The sequence below is a fragment of a genome (genome assembly GCF_019968985.1).
Source record: "MAG: Porospora cf. gigantea B chromosome Unknown PgB_NODE_4854_length_2042_cov_142.774, whole genome shotgun sequence".
NCBI lineage: Eukaryota > Apicomplexa > Conoidasida > Eugregarinorida > Porosporidae > Porospora > Porospora cf. gigantea B.
This window is the reverse complement of record NW_027179049.1, coordinates 1-2,042: the sequence shown is the minus strand read 5'-3', so window position 1 is coordinate 2,042 and position 2,042 is coordinate 1. Positions and strand designations below refer to the sequence as shown.

General features: G+C 54.6%; 1 protein-coding gene across 2 annotated transcripts; it reads left to right on the top strand.

The window, feature by feature from the left end:
* Positions 1-55: 55 nt before the first annotated feature.
* On the top strand, positions 56-1,729 carry KVP17_003908 (uncharacterized protein; the record flags this gene model as incomplete). Of its 2 annotated transcripts, none has more annotated exons than XM_068521647.1 (1): positions 56-1,729. In XM_068521647.1, one exon carries the CDS (start codon positions 56-58, stop codon positions 1,727-1,729), a length of 1,674 nt encoding a protein of 557 aa, XP_068373778.1. The 2 variants fall into 2 exon arrangements, with proteins under 2 accessions (XP_068373778.1, XP_068373777.1); XM_068521646.1 differs by having other exon boundaries at positions 98-1,729.
* Positions 1,730-2,042: the final 313 nt, after the last annotated feature.

Genomic DNA, 2,042 nt, shown 5'->3' with positions numbered 1-2,042 from the left:
TATGGTTCAGGAGGTAGACTCCGCCCCCTTGGAGGTTCTCACCTCGGGAGATAGGATGCAGTACTTACAAGAGTCGAAGACATTCAAATCAGTTCCAATGCTGGAAGAGGCCAGGTGGCAAAGCTTGGACGTGGCGACTGACGCCAATACGTTGAGCCTAACGGAACAGAAAACAGAACTTCTCACTGACATGGTTATGCTTCTCAACCTTCTGGGTGTTTCTTCAGATTCGAATAAATCCGCAGCTACTCTCGCACCGGCATTGATAGCGACGACCATGCTGTTGTGGAGTGTGCCTCTGACGGCAGAGACGGAACATCGTGTAAGCTACTTCTTGGCGCAGCACTATTTCCAGTCTGTTCGCTGCATTCTGCTTGGCAAGCGCCTTGTTGACAACGACTCCACCTCCGTAGTGGCGGTGCTTACATGGAATCAGCGGCCGTTGCTGGAAGGATGGCGGGCATATCAGAAGCACCTGTTGGGGTTCGTAGTAGATGACCCTCCTCATGCGGATCCCCTGTTGTTCTCACACGACAGATTGGCATCCGCTGGCCTTTGGCCCCTGATGATAAACCCCTATCGACTTTTAAACCAGAACTGGGATGAGCTGCAACACATGGAGCCTTATAAACACTACAGCCTGATGGTTCCTCTTCTGGAGCGCGCCGTCACGCCACAGACCCGTGCGCCAATTGATGGGCTTGGTGACAATGTTGCCCATCTTGTCGACCATGTATCGGACGCGTTCAGTCGCCTGCCTCCAGCCCCTGTGACCCGACGTGGTGTGATACGTTCTACGACCACCAAGGAGTCCTGCAGAGACCGAGACCCCAACTCTACACTTAATTGGGCGCTGTCCCACTCGCCCCTCTCAAAATTCGTAGAGGAGCACCCTGAGTGGGAAGACGCCGCTTCCTTCGGGATGGCGTTTCGCGAAGCGGTAGCTGTTGGATTATGTGCCGGATGCGACGAGAAGAAGGGTCCGGTCGTGGCCTGGCCCCTTGTGCCTGAACCCCTACTGATTCCGGCGGTGCTCGGACCCTGCGCGACATTTTGTTTCTGCCGCGAAGGGCAGGCCGACCACCACACGCAACTCAGGACCATCCTCCGTCTCCATCTCTGGGTGAGGGAATCACCGAACTGTGATGTGAATGTGGGTAACTATATAAGCGAGACCTTGTCATCTTTGAAACGCGGCGTTGTCAAGGACCCTGTCAGCGTCCCGTCCCTGCCGCTGGAGATGCCAACTGATAATTTCGGCCAGGGTTTCCAAAACAGCAGACTGAGCGCTATAAGGGGCAGACTCCTTCGAAAGTTGCAAGCGTCGCGGAATGACGTGCCACGTCCAAAACCTCCAAAACTGGAGGAAGGCCAAGCAATGTGTCGAGCAAAGAAACAGAAAAGGAAGCCAAACTACTCCCCTGTCACCTCTGAGCAAGCCAGCAATCTCTCTAAGACATCCACCGACCTCTCTGAGCACTCCACCGACCTCTCTGAGCCCTCCATGGACGTCTCTGAGCCCTCCATGGACGTCTCTAAGCCCCCCATGGCCGTCTCTGAGCCCAGAGAGCTGCGTGTCGCGAAACCCCGTGCAATGCTGCCAGCGCCAACGAATTCGCAGTGGCTTCGCGGCGCAAAGTCCAAATACCGAGCAACCCAAATCTCCTCACACCGAGACATTCCCGTAGGGTTCATTTGCTGTGTTTCCATGCGGAACGCTACACTCTAAACCTCCACGCCATGATTTCCCCAATATGATTATCGTGCTTCCTGCTCCTGACAGATCTCATGTACTGCATCTCTTTCTGGGTATGATGCCAAATTCGAAGGTGCTCTGGGATCTATCCAAGGCACCTGCAGTCGAGGAAGCGACGCTACCAGAGCCCATACAAAACACCGGTTGTGATTCCTGGAAGGATTTCTGGCCGTCGGTGTACCGCATGTCGCGTCCATTACCTGAAGCCCGGACTCTACTACCGCCTATCGGCATGTTTGAGTTTTGCAAGGGGGCAACAATGGCACCGAAAGAAAAGAGCTTTGTG